Source organism: Oreochromis aureus, linkage group 15 (genome assembly GCF_013358895.1).
Source record: "Oreochromis aureus strain Israel breed Guangdong linkage group 15, ZZ_aureus, whole genome shotgun sequence".
Classification (NCBI taxonomy): domain Eukaryota; kingdom Metazoa; phylum Chordata; class Actinopteri; order Cichliformes; family Cichlidae; genus Oreochromis; species Oreochromis aureus.
This window is the reverse complement of record NC_052956.1, coordinates 29,877,089-29,898,143: the sequence shown is the minus strand read 5'-3', so window position 1 is coordinate 29,898,143 and position 21,055 is coordinate 29,877,089. Positions and strand designations below refer to the sequence as shown.

The window sequence follows — 21,055 nt, the reverse complement described above, 5'->3', positions numbered from 1 at the left end:
GGGACCATTCAGAGAGGAGCTTGCAACAAGAAGGAGAGCAGCTGAAAAAACACACTGAACACACACGATGCACAACAAGGACTAAGCACTGTAGGAAAAAATAAAGAGCACAGCAAGCACTGTCTGCTGTGCTGGCTGTTGGGAACCCACGGTGGTTCTTACTTGCTGTGATATGAATTTGCAGTCTCCTTTTATAGCTTTGTTTTTTACATAATAGCAAAGTGATTGGAGTCAAATCCTCTATCAGAGTTGCCCATATGCTCCAGTGCTGACCCTGCATAGAATGCTGCACAGAGTCCAACGTCAGAGGCCATAAAAAGATTTTGAGTAACCTACACTGGTGCTGTTCCTGTGCTGTGATGAACTCTAAATCCTGACTGAATCGGGTGAACCCTGTTGGGATAATATGATACTGTGAGGCCTATATGATATGAAGGGACATGATCATTCAGGACTTTGTAAAGTAGAACAAGGATTTTAAATTCAATACTAGGTTTAACAGGGACTCAGTAAGGAGAAGCCAATATGGCAAATGTGATATTTCTACCTGGTCTCTTCTAGAACTCATGCTGTGGTATTTTAGATCATCTGAAGGCTTTTCAGGGAGCGTGATACTAAATAATAACAGTCCAGACAAATATTTAAATTTGTTTCATGTCTGTGTAGGAGTGGCATGTCAGTGTCTTAAAGGTTCAAAGGCATAAAGTGTTTTTGTTCATGTTCAGTTTTACTGCACTTGACTTTACGTGTTGATTAAATGAACTTCAGTGCTTTCTATCATCTATAGGCATAAATGAAAAAAAAACAGATAACTTAAAAGTAAATATTTTTACTGTTTTTAAAATGATTAAAAGTAATTGTGTTTACATACATTGCATATACTGTTGTTCACAACACATCCTGCAACAGAGGAAATGTAGACAAATTCATATTTAAGAACACTTTTTGGGGAGAATGCATGGAAATTAAGACAAAAAAGGACGGAAGCAGTAAAGATGCAGCAAATAAAGCCAGTGGCTGGATTGGATGGCAAAATAACAGCAAATAAATACTGTTAGGCTTTGGTGTGTAAACTTCAGCAGATTGTCTCAAAGATTTTGGTCTAAAGTAATTACCAAGTAAAAAGCATACAATTGAAAACAAAGCATATCTTTGGTTGGCACATATCATTTCTAGAGGCACATATGACCAAACAGCTAAATAAAACAAGTAAAAGAGCGAATAGAGTGCAATGAATAGATACAACAAAGCATTCATATTCATATATGGCAATGAGAAATTACTCGAGGCTCTCACAGATGAATAGCATTATAAATGGCACTTCACTATAAAGAGTCATGTACATCATAAGGATAAGCCGTGTGATTTAAGCACAGTCATGGAAATGCTGAGGGTTTCAGTCACTTTGTGCATTTAAATAAAATAAAATAAAATAATGGCAACATGTTTTTTTTATTAAAGAGCAAAGTTAAGACGTATTCACGGTGACAGGACAGTATAGACAGGGAGCAGAGCTCTGCTATCATCTGAGGTAGTGGGTCACAGGTCTGCAGAGGAAGAACCACTGACCCACAGCATTTCTACAATGGAGATTCATTTCCCTGGTGGCGTGAGTTTTCCAAATATGCAGTCCACCACAGTCAGTGATGGGTGACATCACATGGTTCACTGGCACTACATAGGGGGCTTTGGGGAGGCGAATGAGGGCGAGCAAACACACTTTCAGACATTTTCATTTGTGCAGAGTTTGGTCTTCAGTCAGTTCATTTAAGGCTTTTAACAACATGAAAGTCTCCAAAGTGAAAAATACATAAAACACAAAACAAATACCTTTCTACTGAATGTCACTGAACTGGACACAGAGTTAATAATCAATGGGACTGATGGTCACATAGTCAATCATTAGTTAGACTCACGTCCACAGTTCAAACAGAGGAGTCTCTGAAATGATTCAGTAGAGTGGGTAAATGTGTCACAGCATAAGCATACAGAAGTGAAGGACAATGCACAACGTTTTGTGGGTTTTTGGGCCATTTAAGAGATCATCTGACCTGAACCAGGTCAACTGTTAATGAATGCTGCACAATTAAAGTATGAACTCAAATGTGAGAGAAAATAACAAAGGAAAATGAACAAAAATGGTCCTCATCTCACAGTAGGCTTTGAGTTAACAAAGGGATGAGGATTTAATTAAAAGGTAACATCTTCTAGTTTCTTCAAATGTGCCCACTCAGCATGTTGCTAAAACAAAACCCACTCATGCCCTAACCTGGCCAGTGACCTAGAGTTCAGTTCAGCTCTTCATCCCGCTGTCTTTGAAAGAGCAAAGTAATCAACAAACTGATGCAGTACATCAGCTACACATGGCCAATGAATGGTGAATGTCATCTTATGTGCTAATAGGCTGAAAGCAGTCAACAAAGTTTTACACACATATGACTTGATGATAAGTGAACTTTCACAGTGGCTGGAAGTCCTATTTTTCCTACTCCAGACTAATAGTTTCCACTAGCTTCCAGTCTCTGTGCTTTTTTTAGGGTAACCAGTTGCCACATATTTGCTTTCTAAAACTATTTCTTTAAATATAACATCTAAAACACTGAGGAGGTTTGATTTAAAGCAGCCTCTTTGAATGAATCAGTCACAGTACCAGATTAACTTATGACACAGTTGCAGGGGGCTTTACAGAACCCACCCTCTCTATGCTTTCATGTTTATATAATGTAGTCATTAATAATTCAATAGTGGTCATTTTGGAAACACATTGCAGCATAAATTCTGGGATGCGCCACAGCATGGGCTCAAGAGTGGATAATAACCTTAACCCCTTAAAGCCTGAAATATAAAATAATTGCCGGAAAATTCTTGTTTACTGAACCATCAGACAAATTTGTTTACAAAATTAAGTACATTTTAATGACCATATATGACTTTTAATTTGTACCATATATTTGCTACCTCTGGTATTTAAAAAATGTATTGTGCAGTTTATTTTGAATTTTTCAGGGGAAAGAATTACGGGCTCAGCGTGGTGAACTTGGAGCTTTTGGGTGCCAAGCTCTGCTTGGTGAGTTAAACAGCCTTTAAATGATCAGATTTCCTGGATCCAACCTCGGAAGGGAAGCTGGGTCAGCATCTCTGGCAGGACATATTTTATTGTGCTTCCCAAAGCTGCATCCTTACAAGCACCTTTACAGCTCAGATTCCAGAGTCAGACAGAAAAACCTAGACTTTTTAGAGCACTTCTCTGAGCTGATAGTTACTTTGTGTCTTTTAAAACACCAATCATTGATTAGGGATGCACTGACTGTCAAAAGGACCAATACCAGTACAAATATCAACGGTAATACAGATACTGGTACTGATACAGATATTGATGTCTTAAAGAGCAATCTGGCAGCCTGCAGTATTTGTTTTAGTTTTTGTTGTTATCTAGTTCCCGGTTTGGTCCAGGAAAACAAATATAGCATATTCTTTCATTTGTGTCGGGTTTTTTTTTAAGTCAGTACATCAGTACATGCCATTTTATTTGCAGAAATGCTGGTATCAACCAACATCGAGAGCTGTATCAGTGCACCCCTAAAACAGATTACTTGAGCATACTGGAGGACATAAAGATGACAGGGTTAAATATAAATCTTTGGCAGACTGGTTCACTATGAACTTATACAAAAATTAAAATTAACACCATAAATTGTTTCCTATGTTTTTCTGTATGTTGTATTATACAACATGTTTTAACTGTATATCTAAAACTGTATGATAGTGCTGAAAAGTCAATGTTAAGATTAGAGTAAGCCCAGTGAGAATGGCTGCTGACAGTGTGGATCTTAGACACAGTACTGGATGCCTAATTCTTATTGTGACAAAAATTAAATGTCCAGTTTTCCCCATTTTCAGCTACAATTTCAAGCTTGCCTGATGTAAGATTAGTTCAGTCTGATGCATAGTTCTTCAGGATCACATTTACGTTCAGCTTCAACATATGACTCTGATATGTTTCAACACTTTGGCATTTCTTCCTACTTAAAACAGTCTTTAGTTAAACACAGATATGCACACAGTATCTTAATACTATCAATGAGCAGCAGCAGCCTCAGTCTGACCCCCTGCACCTCTCTGTCGGTCTCTCTTTAGGGGTATTTAGAGGACAGACTCTCCTGGTTTGTGTTGCACAACTTCTTGAGCCTTCCCATGATTTATCATCTTCTGGGCAGCGTCCTGCTCCCCTTTCACGGCCTCCTTTTTCTCTCTTCTCTTGTGCTTGGCTTCCACCCAGGGTATCAGGCACAGCAAGGCCCCGCCAATGATCGGTGGGACTCCTGCTAGGTAGAAGGCCATGTCATAATATCCCATTTTGTCCCTCAGATAGCCTGCAACCAGATAAAGGGGAAAGAAAAAATGGTCAAAAAAACACAACTAAAGGTCAACGTTTACGATCACATCCAAATACAAAGAAACACAAGCGTCACAACTCCTAAACATCACAAAGTTAACAGCTGGTGCTGACCAACATGTCATTGACTTTTGTCACCTGTATGGCTTCTTTACATATGTCAACTCTCCTAATAAAGATGGCTTCCAGCTCTAAGCGTTTACCTAAAGAAGATCCTTATGCAAGACTTACCCTATGATGTTTGGGGAGAGGTAGTCTAACAAGTTCATTGAACAGCCACACACACACACACACACACACACACACACACACTCATTCTAATTCAACTGAATTCATTGTCTTCCAGGAAGCACTCTGCACATGAAGCTCACATGAGTGAATGCACATGCTAGCAGTAAACCTTTAGTGAACCTTTGGTTACCTTTGGCATCCAGGATTGAAAAAGTCTCGCATTTTTCCAGATCCACATGTAAACAACATCAGCTAGAATCATACACACTCACTGATTAGCCACAACATTGAAACCACCTCCCTAGCAGTGTGCATGTCTCAGACCTTTCAAAGCATAGCTACCAGGCATCGTGCTTATGATTGAGATCTGGGGAATCTGAAAATTAACTGAACACTATGAACTCTTAGCAATGTTCCCAATGGTGGAATGCATTATCCTCCTTAAGGGGTCAGTGATATTAGGAGATGCTCTTGGGAATGCAACTCCCAAATAACTGTTTCCAGCAGAAAATTGGCCCAAGAGCCCATGTCCTCTGCTGGCTTGTCTGATAATGCATCCTGCTGCCACCTCTTCCCTGTGTAGATAAGTGCACACACTGGCTCACATGATTCATCAGACCAAGCCATCCTCTTGATCCATGATCCAGTTCAGAAACTCACATGCTCGGTGTAAGATCTTCAGCTTTAGTACAGGGCTCAGCATGGGCACTCTGACCAGTGTTGCAGCTACAATCTCATGCACAGCAAGCCGTGATGCCCTGTGTTCAGACGCCTTCTTATCACAGAAAGACAGCATTAAGGCTTTAACCAGATTGTGCTGCATTAGCCCTTTGTACGAGGCAAGGTGAAATGCGGAAATGCGTCAGTGATCCTTGTACATTCACCAGCTCACTGAATGTCCTTTTTGTAGGTACACATCACTACACAGTTGGAATTACCCCAACGAGGGTTATATATAAAAGTATCATGTGTGCATGTGCTAGATTTTTGAAGCTAGTTAAGGCCTAGGCTTCAAAGTGACTAAACTGCCATATTATTAGATCATCAGTTTAGTGTAGGCATGTGTCATATGTTCAGGGGTTACCTGAGCATGATCACAAACTTCAGTTTACTCCTGCTTTACCTGCAATAGGGGGCCCCACAGTCATGGGCACAGACATCAGGCCTAGCAGGAAGCCAATGGCCTGGGACACATCTTTGGCTCCAACCAACTCAAAGGCGATAGGTGCCATGATGCAGATGAAGCAGCCGTCAAACAGTCCCATCAGCAGGCACACTGCGATAAGCCCGCCAAACACATGGCACAGGGGGATCATCATGGACATGAGACCGATGACGAAGAAGGATGCCACCTAAGTAGAGAGATTATTTTGTCAATTGTTATGGTTTAGTACACTCTATATATTCAGATTGGATGCAAAACCAAAAGAAACCCTCATTTTACTTTAACATTACATGAGAAGGCTCATGTAATGTTAAATCTTCATCCCCTAATGTAAGACCTTTAACTGGCTTAAAGGTCTCACTGTGCTATGATCCTCACATGATCGTTAAAATGCTGTTTCAGAGAGTTTTTAATGGTCAGAACTTCTGCATTCAGACAATGTAAATCTGCTTACATGACTGTTGAGGCCACACACTCACTTGCAGGAACACTTTGTTGACTCCGCTAATGTAATCCGCCACTATGCCGAAGATCAGTCGGCCAATGCCAGATGTTATACCAATGCACATGAGCAGAACTTCCTTATTGGTGTCTTTTCCAAAACGCTCTTCCACGTGTTTCATCTGTGGACAGTAAATGAAAGATGAACACAGCTGTTTCATTTCTTTAGTTTACTGCAGTTATTTGATGCACAGTACAGCACATTTAAAGAATTACAACACAAACTGTGAAACTGCAAAAACTGACTAAAACCTCATTGGACAGTGCTCTTTGCTTAGTCATTGTGGATTTGTGTGTTAACTGCATTAAGATATTTGCCTGAGATCTAACCTCACTGGACACTTAACTAGGTACACCTTTCTGGTACCAGGTTGTATTTTCTTTTGCCTTAGAATTACTTCAATTCTTCATGGCAAAGATTTACCAAGGTGCCGCAAATATTCCTCAGAGATTTTGGTACATGTTGCCTCGACAGCATCACACAGTTGCTGCAGATTTGTTGGCTGTACATCCATAATGCAAATCCCCTGTGTCACCTCATCCTAAAGGTGCTCTATTGGATTGAGAGGAGGTGGCTGAGGAAGCCATTTGAGTACAGTGAACTCATTGGCATGTTTGAGAAACCAGTTTGATGATAAAAGCCAGGAAGGAACCACGCTTTCACAGTTTTGGTGACTCTGCCAACCTGTAGCATCAGTTTTCTGTTCTTGGTTGACAGGAGTGACACCTGGTGTGGTCTTTGTTTTTTATAAGTCTGTCAGCACTGCGTTGCACTCCTGTGGAGGCATATAGTTGAATGAAGAGAGGGAAAATTCACTCAACTTTTCACTCAATATATCTTTTACTCCACATTCTGCATGTGTTTTTCAGAAATCTGGGGTTGAAGTGTTTTGCAGAACTGGGTTCAAAAATATGTCCAGTTTTACAAATCCTTTTATTTATATGACAGCAGCCATATTTCAGGCAACAGTTCAGGTTGTTGTTATCATGTCATCAGATCCTTTTATCTAGCTTGTCCATATTTCAGTGCTCATTTGTATTTTAGCTTCCAGTGAATGCCGTTTTCTAGTTTACACTGTCCAGATGTTGGCTTTCCACATTATCTCCTGTAGCAACGTCATTCCTACTGCTAAGCATTAATCTGTGAGGACCGAGAAGAGAAAGAGGGGCCTGCTGTGTTTCTACCTCCAGGCAGTTTGCAGCAGTCCTCTTCAAAGGACCTGCTGTGTGCTGATGTATAGACCCATCACCATCACCCCATACACTTTCTGGCAGTCACACATACATCCGTAAGACCTCTGGGAGACTTACATTCTTTGCCAATGTACAACAACACACTCTGTCTTTAGGAGGGAGGTCTTCCGTCCAAGAAGCAATGCTATACACATCTTTGTTGGTTTGTATAAGTGTCAGGAGATTAACTTATGATACACACACTCAGTTGAGGCTGACCAGAGGGAGGATAGTTTTAAAGTGAAGTTAGATGTATCTTGAACTTTGCCGACTAGAATTCTGCTTGAAAGGTTCACGTGACAAACGTGCTGCTCCCTCAATCCACACGATCACATTATCAGACATAAACCAGTGGACAGTTGATAATTGTTGAAATTTATTGCTTCAGCCTAGCCTTCTGAAGGTGATTGATATTCCTCATGTGTCATACCGTAGTGAATACCCTATGGAGAATGTGGTTCAGTCAGCAAAAGCAGACCAAGAGAGTCATATAGCAAATATGTAAGATAATATGGAAGTGTATGAGTTACAACCTAGCATCACCTACTCACTGCCATGATGAGATCTATGATACCAGCCAACTATCAGACAGACAAAGATCCTTTGTTCTCAGCTATACACCTGGTAAACGATCCTCAATCTTTTTTTAGACATTCCTTATTTGACTCATTCCCACATTATCAGGTTAGGTTACATTTTCAAAGCTTCCTTCTCCAACCGATATATAAATGGAAAGAAAAATAAAGTGGTTCATCTCATAAATCCTCGGCCAGCAAAAACAAGATTTTTGACAAATGCATGCATAGCTGGTGACATTACATTAAGCATAACAACTACAGAGTCATCACTGAAGTTCTCAGTAACACCTGAGCTGCTACTTATGACTAGTTCAGATGTCTAACAAAGAAATCTATTGGTGGAGTTGGTGGATTTAGCAAGGTAACAAACTAGAGCACCTTAACACAAAATACATTTCAATTATAGGGAGAGTTTTCCCCTTCAGAGCCCCACTGTGCACCAACCCAACCTTCCCCCGTGCTGTCGTTCTCCCTCTCTCTCAGATGTGTAATGATCATTAAACATCCAGCCCACACACCACAGCCCCGCAGGTGCTCCTCATTAAAAACAATGAAACAAGCTTATTTTAAAAGTAGACACAGCTATCCGAAGAAAAGTACTGCTCTGAACGGTCCTTTATGGTATTCCATGATTCAGTTATGTTGATTCAGGAAAGGGAGGACATGGATTATCTGTCTTGATGATAAGATCAAACTTTCTAACATATTGGCCTTCAGCATGTTGCATAATTTTCACAAATTCCTTTTCCACTTTGCACTTGGCAATGCACTAGCATACCTTTTATCAAGCCATTTACAGAGCAAACACAAAGGTAACGTCTTTTTTCTCTAATCAGCAATATGTTGAGAACTGGACTTTACTCTTTAAGTAAAGAGCTAAGCAAGATGAAAAACAGACGTGGTACTAGGGCAAGGCTATTTCAAAAGGCTGTGCTCAGCACTTTGCTCAAGGAAACAGACACTATAAAAAAAATAAAAAGTACACAGTTGTTTGGAGGATCTGACAGGACTCTGTTCCAACAGGCCGAACAATATGCTGCTGGACGCATGTTATTCTGCTTTTCCCATGCTGTGCCACAGGGCTGGGGCTTTAGGTGCAGGTAGGGGGGAAGGATGACTCCTGGGGCTGTTAGTCCAGTGCTGGTGCTGAGGCTTCAGCCAGATCCAAGTTTTATCCCAGTCTGTGTAGCAGACATGAGAAGTGTTGGGAAAACACAGCCATTGATCCACAGGACACTCTGATCTCCCTCCAATAACAAAGTCACCGTCTCCAAATAAACAGTCACCTCCTGGGTCTGTCCAATACATACAGGGTCCCCTTCTGCAGCCCTCCCAAGATGTTTTCTCTAAGCTCAAAGTTTCCTATCTTAAAGCAGAAATAAACACCGATTTAGAGAAAGTGACACCTGTTTACAGAACTGCAGATTAAATCCTCCTTCCATATTATGCCACATTCACCAGGACCACACAGCTAAATAATGAACACATGCTGCTGTAGAGGAACTAGGAAGATATTGTGGTGAACAAAGAGCCAGGCAACCCAAACTACAAAATCAGCTGACATCTACTTGCCGAGACTCATTTTCTTAAGTCATGTTTTGTTTTGTTTTTTTAATATGTCTTTCTTTGAGAGTCAGGGCTCGTTGCCAGTGCTGTAGAGTCACACTGTATTGTATTTGTGTTGTTGAAAGCACTGAATAGTTATATTTCAAAATGGCTCAGTAGTTCTAGGAAAGTATCACTGTATTAAGAAAGGTGAACTAAATATGTAGTAAAATATAATATGTAAAAGTAGCCCAAAATTGACCATAAGTGGTTAGGTAAGCACGTCACAATTACACACAGAGGCCTTTATTACAATAAATTCCAATTTATATTTCAGCAGTGTGCACAAATACATTAGCAAACTGTGTTTGTTGAGCTATTCTTTAAATGCGCCATCTTAAGCAATTTGGCCTTGTGTTCATTTTAATTGCATACATTAGTGTAATTGCATTACGCTGATGGACCCATGGCTCTGCAGGCAGTGCAGGTCACTATGTTTTAAAAAACATTAAAATGCAGGGAGACCTGACCACCGTTTAGCATCACCGCTGGCGTCCACCGAAGCTCAGCCCTGTCACCCCTGCTGTTCATCCTCTGCATGGATGTACAATAACCAATACACTGGACCCTCCTTTACACAGACGATGTGGCACTCGCAGACCCAGACGGCCTGCCCCTACAAGAGCAGTTGTAGGAATGGAAGGACCGGCTGAAAGAAAGTGGAATGCACCTGAACACCAAGAAGACGGAATATCTAGAACAGGGGTGCCCAATCCTAGTCCTCGAGAGCTACCGTCCTGCAGCTTTTAGATTCATCCTTGTTCCAACACACCTGAATCAAATGAATGTCTTGTTATCAGGCCTTTGCCAAACTTGATGACATGCTGAAGAGGTCATCAAACCATTTGATTCAGCTGTGTTGGAGTAGGGATGCATCTAAAAGCTGCAGGACAGTAGCTCTCGAGGACTAGGATTGGGCACCCCTGATCTAGAATCTAGAATGTGACCCCGGGATCGATCCAGATCGGCGGCCAGGAGTTAAAGAAGACTGCCCAATTCAAATATCTTGGGTCTCTGGTCTCGGCGGACGGCGAGACTCTCCCAGATGTGCGCTCACGAGTCAACACAGCATGGCTTAAATAGCTTGAATCCACCGGCATCCTGTGCGATAAGAGGATGCCTGAACACCTTAAAGCCAAGATCTACAAAACAGTCGTATGGCCGGTGGCCCTATATGGAGCGGAATGCTGGCCAGCCACCAAAAAAACATGAGCAGATCCTCAACGCTAGCTAACCTCTCACCCTTATTCCTTGTTAACTGTGCCAATAATGAGATCCAGAACCCGGGAGTAGGATAGTTGCAAAATCACACTGTGGAATCTTGGAACTGACATGCTCCCATATGTCAAATGGATCATTACCAACCCCTTGTTTGGAGGGGAGTTAATGGTACATACACAAACAATAAGCATGAATGCCAGCATAAATATTATTAACACAATAGATGAAAGAAGTACTTACCAGATGAACATAAGGCACAAAGTAGCCATAGAGGGCAGCGGGAATGCCGAAGGCCCAGATGCGATATCCCCACGACTTCCAGATATTGACGTTGAAAATCTGTTTTAGGTGTGAGCTGCCTGTTTGGGAGTCTTTGGGTTTGACCGGCAGCAGGGGCTTGTAAGTGAAGCCAGCCAGCATCAGCACAAGCATGAGGATGCAGAGGACACGCATGGTGTGGTATAGGCCTAGGTTTTTCAGTAAGCCTGACAGCACAAAGGGCATAGCGATCGTGAAGACGCTGCTGCCAGCTGTTACGATACCATTTACCAGGCCGAGGCGCTTCTTAAAGTAATGGCCAAGGATGACCAGGCTTGGCTGGTAGGCGAAAGAGCAGCCGCAGGAGAACACAATGCCGTATGTGAAGTACATGGGGCCCAGGGACCTACGAGCAAATAAATAACATCAGTGTACAGTCGATTCATTCAGAGCTGCCAATTCATCTGCAAGATATTTCCCAGAAAAGAATCAGCTCTTAGCAGCAGCAACTATAAAATAAGATGTCAAATGTCTTTAAAGGTCCAAAAAGCCCTTGTTTATGATACTGATTTTTGTTTCAAGAAGCTTTATCACGTATTAGGTTAAATCAAATGCAACGCAATAACACAATTCTCATTCACATAAATCAAATACAAACTTCTCCCAACTAGTTTTCACATTAAGTTAATTTGCTATAATTTCAGTGACAACAAACAATTAGTTTAATTATTTTTAACACATTATGATACATATTCTAACCGACGGTGCATATTGGTTTACATTGTCAGTGACTCATAATTATAAAATTTATCAAATGTTTAAACTAAGTCATTTTACTATTTCATGAAAACTGACAGACAGCAGTAAACATGGGCCTACCCCGATGCTTTTTTAACATATTGCTGCCATCAAATTCAAACTGACCTAATGCCTTTTCCTTAAAATAGTACATGTTCTCAGTTCCACTGTTAATAAAATATTTTATAGGTTTATGAGCTTTGTCAATCACTGCATTCTGAGAACTCAGCTTCCTGACCACAGTTTCTGTCATTTGACCAGCTGTAATTCAGCAGTTTTATTGCTTACTCTAGTGATAAAGTGTGTGTGTTGCACTTGTTGCGTTGCTTGAACCAGATATGACTGTGTGAGTGTTTCCTCACTTGTAGGCCACAATGAGACTCTAGGTAATTTTTACCATGAAGTCACAATTTTATATAAAATGTTTTGTTTTGGGAGATCAAACTGACTCATCAAATTGATCAAATAGAATCAGGCAGACCACACAGTTATACTGATATTTATTTTTATTTTTACCATTCAATTAACCAACAGGACTACGGGACAGTCCCCTTGCTCTCATTTTGAAAGTTTCGCCAAGTGAACAGAGTCACTGAGTTTGACCTCTTCACTATGTTTGTGATATTGGTATTTGATATTTAGAGTAAATGTGATGTGCTGCAAGATACAGCCCATCCAAGACATTTGTGTTTGACTTTAGATGAGTGAATGTCTTGTATTTCATTTGTTACTTAGCACTAGTTAGCATGTGTCTATGCATTTTGCCCTTGCAGCCCAAAATGTTAACTTTGAAGTTTCTAAAAAGCTATGATATATTATAGTTGTGGAAACCATATAAGAAATCATGGGTGCCTTGTTACTGCCCCAAATACAATCTTTTTCAGTGGAAAACACTGTGTATGCATATTTTGTCATGTGACAAAAAAGTGAAGCGAGACAAGCCTAATATCCTATAACACTAAGGTTTTGCCTATATGTGCAAAGTTAAATAACAGTTAAAAGGTGCTGAATTATACATAAAGCAAAAGCATGCTATCTTAGGAAATATAAAAAAAATTCTTATGCAGTTTTGAGCTGGAAAACTTCCTTACGTGACAAAGGAGCTAGCCAGTAGGCCGACCAGACCCACAGCAGCGCCACCCACTGCAATAATTCTGCAGCCGAGCATGTCGGTGAATATGCTGACGATGGGAGAGCAGAAGAAGATCATGCCCATGGAGAGGGAGCCCACCCATGCTGCAGGAGACACAGAGTGGAAAGACAGGATGAATGTCATGATTCTATTATATTTCAATTCAATTCAATATTATTTATATAGCGCCAAATCACAACAACAGTCGCCTCAAGGCACTTTATATTGTAAGGTAGACCCTACAATAGTACATAGAGAGGAGAAAAAAAAAAACCCACCTTGCACAACTGTCTCCAGGAAAATACTTTACACTACAGACACTAACCGCTAAACAAAGGGTCATGTTGCAATAACAGAACACTGTTGTTTCTGTATCGATGCACATATTTACTCATGGATACAAACACACACTGTAGAGCTTACTAAGCAACCAATCATCACATGCCTTACAGATGTCATGAGTTCCCTTTTTTACATCTTGGCCATTTTACTCCTACTGTACTTTGTATTTGAATCTATTGAACTTATCTATTGTGTATTATGTTTTTTTTTCTTTTTTTGTTTTGTTTTTGTTTTTTGTTTTTATGTGGATGATTGCCAAAATTATAAAATTTTCAATAAAAATAAAGCATAAAAAAAAGAATCTATTGAACTTAAGTTTTAGAAATGCTTCTTACCTACAGAGTCCATACATTTACACATTCCTTGTATGATTTCCTTCGTAGATGGAAAAGAAACAAATAAACCATATGGTGACAGAACACACAAGATACATAATACATTATTATGTAATAATTTCCTTAGAGATTATTAAAGTACTCTGATTCTGAAGAACACACTGTTTTTAAGGAGGGGGCTCTATAATTTTCAAATACTGAGGTCGTTAGTAAGTCACACCTGTGAGCCAAAGGTTCAAGTTTACTCTAACTGGCATCAGTGAGAGGGGACAATCATAATATGGTCATCTCAGATTAACAGCTCTGGCTGTGCAAGCCCTACTCACCTGCTGTTCAAACTGTTTCTTTGCAAAAGCCAGCCAATGAGAAGAAAGTTCATTTTAATGCAGGGGGAAAGCCAAAAGAGCTTGTTTTAGACAAGAGATGGACTATACCAAGGCCCCTTAAAAGGTAAATAAGAATTGCTGTGAACAAAGCTATTCTGTTAGCGTGTTTGTCATGACTATAAGGAAAAAGGCAAGAGTGACATGTTTTTGTACAAAAGACTGCTGGGAACTGGGAACTTTCTCTTTAAGACATCACACATCCAATACCAGATAACAATAGAGACCAGAAATGCCTTCAGGTGAACAACAGGTCAGCACATGTGACACAAGCCATATAAAAAGTTGTTGACTCTGAAGTAAGTCAGGTGAAACTTGTGGGAAAAGACCAACTGGAGCTGGAATGCTTTTGTTGTCTGTTTTTTACACGACTAACAGGAAACCCTTGTGTCAAGTTTCAGGGTTGTTGCTGGGATTTTATTCTCCTCACCTCACCCCATGCTGGCAGAGTATTAGGCGATCTCAGGTTTCCAAATAAGACAGATGCTATGAAGTTCCAAAGAAAAACACCAGTGTGGTTGTGATTTTAGGATTAATCTCGACAACACTGTCACCAGCTTCTCCCTGTTTAAAGTCACACTTAAGGAGACATGTTTATTTCAGTGTGCCAAGAGTTTACAGTCAGCCAGCAACTGAGAGGCTTTATTGCTCATTGTTTAAATCAAACTGTCCGCAGTTGTTTATTACCTAGTGGTTCCTGTGAAATGTGGCAACAGTTATTTTTACATTCATTTATTTCTTGTCACAGTCACTTTTTTTACACAACAGTAATTCACCATGATAGTTTAGATATTTGTCATGTAAGGATTAATGTCGTAAACAGCAAATGCACAATGTTGTTAGGCTCTGTATCAGTTTTACAGCCATTCCGTCATAAACCAAAGTACAAATTAAAACTTTGGCCTGATAATAAGGATGGACCAAAAGTCAGAGGAACACACAGTCTTTATCATTTGGGGGAACTCCCAAAGCTTCTTCAGAGTTATTCCAGACAACACAGTAAGTCCGAAAATGTTCACTCTAATAAATGCCAGTGAACGAGAAGAAGCAAGAATCCTTCAAAAGCAACAGGAAATTGCTGTTGTGCTCTTCTGGCTGTCTTGATTTAAAAGCATTTATGCTCCAGACAAGAGAAATTCTAGATTAAAAACAATGTAAAATCAGGATTCTCTGTGTCCCAGTGACATCCACTTTTAGCTGCGGGCACTGCTTTAAACACTAGCAGACGAGTTTCCCTAAGTCTGCTTCGCTGGAACTCCCCCCCCGACTCTGAACCCAATCACCCCACAACAACTGAACCTTCAGACCTAGGAAACTGCATAATACACCTGTTATCCACAGAAAAATGTATTTCAACTGCAAATTTTTAAACTCAGAAAGCCTGTGTATCATTTGAGGTAACTACTTTGGGCATTCTTGCCTGATTTTCCCTAATGACCCCAAGAACCTCTGTAATTACACCATGCATCACATGTTGTTTTGAATGAGGGAGTTCTACTTTTTTTTAACATTGAACAATTACTGAAATGTCAGTGTTTTTTTGCTATGTTCAATTATGCATTTGTGCAGTGTTAACTCTAATTTCAAATATTTCACGCTAACTATTAGCTGAATAGTTTAATGGCTCAATAAATTTATTAATTTAGAATATTTTGTTTTTGCTTTTTTTTGCCTGTCCCGTTTGGTTCTTTTGCCATCAGAATTATTGTCTAAAGGCGAAGAAAGATGCCCAACGGATTTACTTTACCAAATTGACCATCCCAGCCTTGTCGTAATGGTCTATTTGATTCACCTTTTATTGTTTATTTTATTTATTTTTTTATTTTCACTTGCTAGATACGGGACAGACTTGAATGAGGAAAAGAAAAGGGAGAAAGGAAGAGGGGGAAAAACAGCGGAGAAGAGGGACGGGGATAAAGGGCAAAAAAACAAAAACCAACTAAATAAGCAGACAAAAAATATATATATATATACAGGTCCTTCTCAAAAAAACAGCACATTGTGACAAAGCTCATCACCTCCCGCAATGCACCAACAAACACCAGACTTCCACACACCCCAGATTCACCACACACAACTGAAGCAGCCCAAGCCCCTCACCGTTCCAACACTGATGATTCTGGCACACACAACCCACGAAAACCCAAAACTTCTGGACAGCAGTCAGGTCGGCAGTCTTACCCATGATTGCGGTTTTGAGTAATGAGCCTCAGGAATCTTTTGCAGGTGTTTAGAGTTAATTCGTTGATTCAGATGGTTAGGTTAATAGCTCGTTTAGAGAACCTTTTCATGATATGCTAATTTTTTGAGATGGGAGTTTTGAATTTAGAATATTTTGGCTATTTAGTCATTACTTTAAAATTATTTTTTTAAAAGCTTCTTAACTTTGTTTCAAGTACTGACAAATAATTACCACTGTTTATCCATTAATTATAATTAAACATCCCCTTTGCTATGTGCTGACAAGTTTAGCTAGCATATAAGTTTATAAGTTTATGCCATTTTTCTTTTTTCCTTCCTTAACACAAATATATTTATCTATTTCTTTAATCCTAATTTCTATGAAACATCAAACGAGATAACTGCACTGAATGCCACAAACAGAGCACTGAAGACTTTACTTAAATTTATGAATAAATTCAAAGGGTTTGCATTAAAAAAGCTAGCTGAAGAGTTATCTATTAACCAAAGTTAACTAAAGCATCTAATGGATGGGGCATTTTGCAGTATTTGAGGTAGCACAGCACTTGCTCAGGTTGATTAAACAAACAGAACATCTCTATGGCACGTTGACCAAAGATGCTCAGATGTTACCTATGTCTAGTTGAAACATGGAGAATGAAGACAGGCTTCATTTAACACCATAGACCACTTACAACTTACCCCAAAGTCCCAGGCTGTTCCACTATAATGAACACAAACTGAGGAGGAAAAAGGTTTTAGCAACTAAAATGCTCTCTCGGCCAACAAACCACAAACAAGACCAGATGTCCCCCTGTATCAACACAGCACCAATGCAAAAGTGTTTGTTACCATGACGTAGTATTGACTTTAATGGAAGTGTTTTTGTGTAAATTTTTACTGTACTACATTAAGCTTCACACTCTTAATCACTGAGTGTATACATACATATATATATATATATATACATATATATATATATATATATTTATACACACACATATATATATTTTATGTGGTATTTTACATATAAATATAATAAATACTGAGAATACACAAAAAATTACAGATTAAGCTAAAGATTTTAATAGGAAGAGGTTTAATAGGAAGAGATCTTCCTCATCTAACAGAGTTTTTCCTTTCCAGTCAGAGCTCTAATAATGGTTTACAGAATAATGGTTGTTATAGATTAAGTTATACGTCAACTAGAAATAAAATAGTACAGCTGCTATTAAAAGTACTTTTTGGAATTACCGTCTCCTAAAACTATCACCACCAGGGGGGGGGGACATTTTACCAGACGGGTTTCGTGAAGTTATCCGCCCCTTTAGCAAAAAGGCAAGAGCACAGTATGTCTAAGATCAGGGCATGAATCCTTGGAGATCCCAGTTAATGGTTCGGTAGACAGCTATAAAGCACTACTTGGATAAAGTGTATTTTATCTAAAACACAAGACGATAAAAAGCAAATTGAGTAAATATATTACTAGTCAAAAATGTTAGCATTAAAAGCTTTCATTTTACCAGTCTAGAAAAACATTGTGATGAGGCCATCATCATTATTTCACTTCACTTTCCAAGAGCTCTTGTTTTGCTGGGTATGTCACCGTTTCTTTTATCGGTGCTGGTGGAGATAAAGGTACAAACTTTAACTTTAGAGATCACACTATGTAAAAGTTTTGGACACAAAATAATAGTAGCTGGGGGTTTTTTCAGATTCAGTTGGCAGTTCAGTTAACGGTGGAAAATATTAAAAACATAACCACCAGGAATCAAGATTTTTTGACAATCTTATACAGTGCCCATGTTAGTTAGAGCCATTACTGGACTGTTTCCATTCATCCATTTTCTTCCACTTGTCCAGGGCAACACCAAGGCGTTCCCAAGCCAGCCAAGAGATTTCTCTAGCGTGTTTTGGTTCTACCCCAGGGCTTCCTCCCATTGGGACATGCCTGGAACACCTCACCCAGGATGCGTCCAGGAGCCATCCTTGTCAGATGCCTGAACCACCTAGCTCCTTTTGATGTGGAGGAGCAGCAGCTGTGGAGGAGAGAGCCCCTCCCGAATCCAATTTGAGACTCTGTAGGTGGTGCTCTGTTTTTTGTTCAAATGCAATAACCATCGGCAGTTATGCTAAATAAACCACTGATAGAAATATTTAACATTTCACTATTAATTACATTAATTACATTAATTACTAGTTGTAGAATATGTACCGTAGAGTACCTCAGTTCTTCTGAGAGACAACATACAGACCACAGGCTGTTCTCTCCAAAAGTTGAATCTGTTCATCTGGACATAGCGTTTTGTGGGAGAAACGTTTCGTCACTCATTCAAGTGACTTCTTCAGTCTCAGCTGACTGCAGGTTTCCCCAATCTTATAAACAGTACATTTGCATAATGACTGAAACCAGGCCACTGAAGGAACAATGGGCTGAGAGGTCAGTTCCTTTATCATAATTATGCAAATTCAAATCACAGGCTGTTCTGTTCAAATTCTGTTCTGTTCAAATTCCAAAGGACTAAATGATCTGCCAAGACAATTCAGTTGGACCTGTCAATAACTGTGTGGTCTAACATCCACACAGCCACTTCAATCTGATAAGCTATTAGCTGGCAAGGAACACCTAGCCTTTCATGTACTGTAGTTACATCCAGGCTCCTTGATCTCCCAGACAGAAGAAACTAAGCAGAGCAGTGGCCTTAAATCCTGCAGCTGTCTATACCCAGCAGCCTCACAGCCAGCTCACTATAAGACATTTGGACTCACTGACCAGGGCTCAGGAAGTGGACCCTACTGCACTGAACGCACACTTGGCTCTCACAATGCAGACCACATTCTTCTCTGACGACAGCATTGAGAGCAAGGGGGAAGAAGAAGGAAAAGGGAAGTTAAGAAATGCCAACTAAGACCAGTGAATATGTTTTAGTGACCCAGGTACTTCCCAGCTAACTGCACTTGATTCATATCCTCCCTGATTTGCTTCCTAATGTTAATCTCAAATAATTTTATATCTAAAAGAAAACAAAAGAAAAGTCTGTGTAGGTTCTCAGTCATCCAGGTCATAGTAATCAAAGGAGCATTCTTGAAACTTGGATTATGCCCCTTGAAACTTTTCTTTTCAAGCTCCTTAAAAAGAAAAGAAAAAACAACAACATGCAAATAAAGCATGTTGTTGTTTTTTAGTTAGCTCTTTTTAATAGCAGGGTTAATAAGTATACAAGTTTTGACCTATGTTAGCTTGAACAGGTTTCACATAGTGTTCTCCAAAGGCTGTTTTTGAGGCATCTAAAACATGATTTTTACACAAAAACCACAAGAGTTGCATTTGCATCTCTTGACACAGAGAGACAGACAGCCATACACACTAACATTCATTTGGAACTAATCTAACCCCACTAACTGCATGTCTTTGGGCTGTGGGAGAAAGTTAAACTCTCAAAGTTAAACTCTCAAAGTTAAAAACTCTCAGAGTTTTTAACTTTGAGAGTGTTTAAACAAGAGAGAAGTGTCAAAATGTTCATGCCTGTCTGAGAACAGTGTATAAAGTGTGCAGTGAGGGGTTTTACAGCCATAAAACATCTGTAATAATTGTAAAAAATAAAGTTGGCTACTTCGCCTATCATCGGTTATTTTTGAAACGTAACTTCTGCGATAAACGAGTGACCACTGTACTTTTAAAACCAAAGACGTGCTGAAGTTAGTGTTGGTGTTTATTCTGTTGCCAGGACACCATTTCTCACTTCTCTGATTATTTGGTGGGGAGTAGGCATTTTATTTGAATTAAAAGGAAGCAACAGAAATTTTTTTTAAGAGGAACTCTAATCGACATGTATAAATTCTGTGGTGTTACCCTGAGAGACCAATTATGAGACGATTATTTCTTTTTAAAGTCGATTTATTACAATGGAAGATACTATCCAGTGTATCCATGGTTTTAATCACTGCTACATCTGTAAAATAAAGTCTAGACACAACAACAGGTTGACATACCTAGGTATCAGAAGATTCTGATGCAACTGTGTAACAGTTGCATAAGACTGTGTTATTATGACTGCTCAAGAAAACTTATTACACAGGTGGGGAGTTTTGCTTAAACTCTCTTAGAAATCTGCCAGACAATAAACATACAGGGTATTGGCTTCATCTGTCAAAATATTTAGATCACCAGCAGTCTATATTAGCGATTAATCATTCAGTGTTTTTCATGTCCTTGTTGTCCACGACTTTCTAAGCTACCTTCAAACAGTCTACTTGCTGAAACTTAATTTATACATTTTACTGTTTTTTTAATTAATTAAAAAATATAACAGAGTAGAAATTAGAGGACAGGATAGCTGGATAGAGATGAGGGGGACTCCTGTTGACTTAAAGGGGTCTTACTGTGTAATACTGTTACAGTATGACTTTTCAACTGGTGCCGTTCAGTCACAAAGACCCCAGTCATAACCCTAATCAGGGCCTCTTAGTGCCGCAGTCACACATCTGGGTCTGCAACAAGGATATAGCAATTCCAGTTTTCAGCAGCTGGAAGCCATTTGTATTGGGCTGTTCCACTGGAAACTGTGGAGAGGGGGGAAGTGTTTTTTGTGTGTTTGCAACCCACTCAAATCATTTGTGCGTTTTCTGGCCTCTCACACTGCAGGAAGTGAAAACGTCTGTCCGATGACACAGGAAAAAGTTGGGGAGCAGCTGC

The 21,055-nt window shown here is 39.6% G+C and overlaps 1 protein-coding gene across 2 annotated transcripts in view; it reads right to left on the bottom strand.

Annotated features, from left to right (window-relative positions):
- Positions 1–809: 809 nt before the first annotated feature.
- The window catches only part of slc16a10 (solute carrier family 16 member 10), a 32,051-nt gene continuing 11,805 nt past the window's right edge, over positions 810–21,055 (bottom strand). For both annotated transcript variants that reach the window (XM_031735444.2, XM_039598573.1), the window contains exons 2-6: positions 13,078–13,222; positions 11,171–11,594; positions 6,272–6,415; positions 5,751–5,979; positions 810–4,373 (exon numbers count right to left, since the gene is read on the bottom strand). In XM_031735444.2, the coding sequence (XP_031591304.1) occupies positions 4,144–4,373; positions 5,751–5,979; positions 6,272–6,415; positions 11,171–11,594; positions 13,078–13,222 (1,172 nt within the window). In that variant the 3' untranslated portion in view covers positions 810–4,143. The remainder of the gene's footprint in view (positions 4,374–5,750; positions 5,980–6,271; positions 6,416–11,170; positions 11,595–13,077; positions 13,223–21,055) is intronic.